The sequence below is a fragment of the Penaeus monodon genome, chromosome 24, assembly GCF_015228065.2.
Source record: "Penaeus monodon isolate SGIC_2016 chromosome 24, NSTDA_Pmon_1, whole genome shotgun sequence".
Taxonomy (NCBI): domain Eukaryota; kingdom Metazoa; phylum Arthropoda; class Malacostraca; order Decapoda; family Penaeidae; genus Penaeus; species Penaeus monodon.
In genome coordinates, this window is record NC_051409.1 from 41,121,219 (window position 1) to 41,121,740 (window position 522).

Below are 522 nucleotides of genomic sequence, written 5' to 3' on the forward strand. Positions count from 1 at the left end.
CATAGACCTCATCCCACCTTCTTGTTAATGAGTCTGGCCACCGCCTCCTTCCCGCTCTTCTTGGCCACGTACTCGATGATGGCCTTCACCACCTCCACGCGGCAGGACGAGCAGGCCAGGTGGAGGGCCGTTTCCCCAGTCTGAGGCGAGGAGGAAGGCTGGGTTAATTGGGTCAGAGAAAGTGGATAATTGGGGTGAGAAAAGGTGGATAATTGAGGTGAGAAAAGGTGGATTATTGGGGTGAGAAAAGGCGGATAATTGAGGTGGGTAAATGGGGTAAGAAAAGGTAAGACAGCTTGAGTAAGTGAGGATGGATACATGGGTAAATGTGGTTGGGATAGCTGGGGGAATAAAGACTGGATAATTAGGATGAGAATGGATGGATAACTGGGGTACGAGAGGTTGGATAACTGGGTTAGAAAAGGATAGTCGGTATGACATGATAAAGATTGGAAAGAGGAAAATGAATGTGTCTACGGTCAGTGCCAGATAAACTGGATTCTGTTTTCGTGATCACTTTTG

General features: G+C 47.9%; 1 protein-coding gene across 1 annotated transcript in view; it reads right to left on the reverse strand.

Moving 5' to 3' along the window:
* LOC119588969 (serine/threonine-protein phosphatase 6 regulatory ankyrin repeat subunit B-like) overlaps nt 1-522 on the reverse strand; it is a gene marked incomplete in the record, with an annotated part of 103,883 nt that overhangs the window by 26,646 nt on the left and 76,715 nt on the right. Inside the window, 1 exon segment of the mRNA XM_037937576.1 lies at nt 18-140. Within this exon segment, the coding sequence (XP_037793504.1) occupies nt 18-140 (123 nt within the window).